Source organism: Apaloderma vittatum, unplaced genomic scaffold, assembly GCF_000703405.1.
Source record: "Apaloderma vittatum isolate BGI_N311 unplaced genomic scaffold, ASM70340v1 scaffold25872, whole genome shotgun sequence".
Taxonomy (NCBI): domain Eukaryota; kingdom Metazoa; phylum Chordata; class Aves; order Trogoniformes; family Trogonidae; genus Apaloderma; species Apaloderma vittatum.
The window spans coordinates 2,613-3,842 of NW_009705616.1; the positions used below are offsets into that span (position 1 = coordinate 2,613).

The window sequence follows — 1,230 nt, forward strand, 5'->3', positions numbered from 1 at the left end:
GTCACGGTTGAAGTCAGCCAGTGCCACACCACGTCCGTGCTGGTAGGGGTCATCCAGCCCTGGGGAGCCGCAAGGGGATGGGGGGAGACAGGACCCCCTCCCTGCCTCCGTTTCCCTGGGATGCCTCCTGGGATGTGCCCCATGGTCCCCAGGCAGGTTGCCCCACACAGGGCTGCATCCCTGCACTGAGAGATGCCCTGGTGCACCTCAGCCATCCCCAGTGGTCAGCAGTGCTCTGGGTCCCCAGGGCTGTCCCTCCATCCTGCACTCAACTGGCCCATGCAATCAGAGCCAGCCCCTTCCTGAGGTCCCCAGCTCCTGGGGTTCTCCCCACCGGCTCCCCCTACTTACCCACAGGAGCCGGAACGACCCCGTAGTCACCGCCCCGAGTTGTGGAAGAGGAAATTTGGGCTGTTCTCATTACCGCAGAATATGTCAGAGGCGCTGTCGCTCAGGATGGGGCCCACGGCCACCCCACGGCCCCCTGGGGACAGCAGCCCGGGGGTGAGGGGACGGCTGGTGCCCTGTCCCAGGGGAGTTTTTATCCCTGCTCCGTGACCCCTTGATGATGCCCACCCGGTGCTCCCAGGACGCCAGGGTGTGCCCTTCTCGCCCACCACTCATCTTCAGTCCCTCTCATCAGGAGCTAATTGGGCCTGGCAGCTGCTTGTGTCACTCCCAGCCCTAATCACTGCCATCGCCATGGTGACAACACTCCTAATTAGTGGCAATTTACCGCTGGGTAGATGGGGCACAGCAGCGGTCCCCGCGGTGGCAGAGCAGCATGGGCACCCTCTCTGCTGCCATGCCCACGTCCCCAGGCCACCCTGCCTGCCCTTCAGTCGCTGCGGGCTCCAGAGGGAGTGTCCCAGGTGATGGTGGGCACGGAGGTCCTGCCAGCTGGGCATCCGTGGCCCTGGTCCCTTCCACGGGCCGTGGGGCTGCCACTAGATGGGGCAGTCAGGCAGCCTAAAGCATGGCACTGTCACCAACTGCACTGCCCTGCCCGCCATGGGGTCCCACTTTCACCGTGCCCAGCAGTTCCCCCATCCGCTTCGGTGGGGCCACAGCAGCCGGGTACCTGTGTACTTGCTGACACCAGCCTGGGCTGCCACATCCACCAGCACCACGACACCGCGGGCAGGGTCACTGGCGGCCACGTCCATCTCGATGAGGGCATGGGGGCCCACATTGCCGCTGGGGGGGGTGGGGGTGCGAAATGGGGGACTG

At 65.4% G+C, this 1,230-nt stretch overlaps 1 protein-coding gene across 1 annotated transcript in view; it reads right to left on the reverse strand.

Moving 5' to 3' along the window:
* CRTAC1 (cartilage acidic protein 1) overlaps positions 1 to 1,230 on the reverse strand; it is a gene marked incomplete at both ends in the record, with an annotated part of 7,088 nt that overhangs the window by 2,535 nt on the left and 3,323 nt on the right. The window contains 3 exon segments of the mRNA XM_009865501.1: positions 2 to 97; positions 382 to 484; positions 1,082 to 1,197. Of these exon segments, the coding sequence (XP_009863803.1) occupies positions 2 to 97; positions 382 to 484; positions 1,082 to 1,197 (315 nt within the window).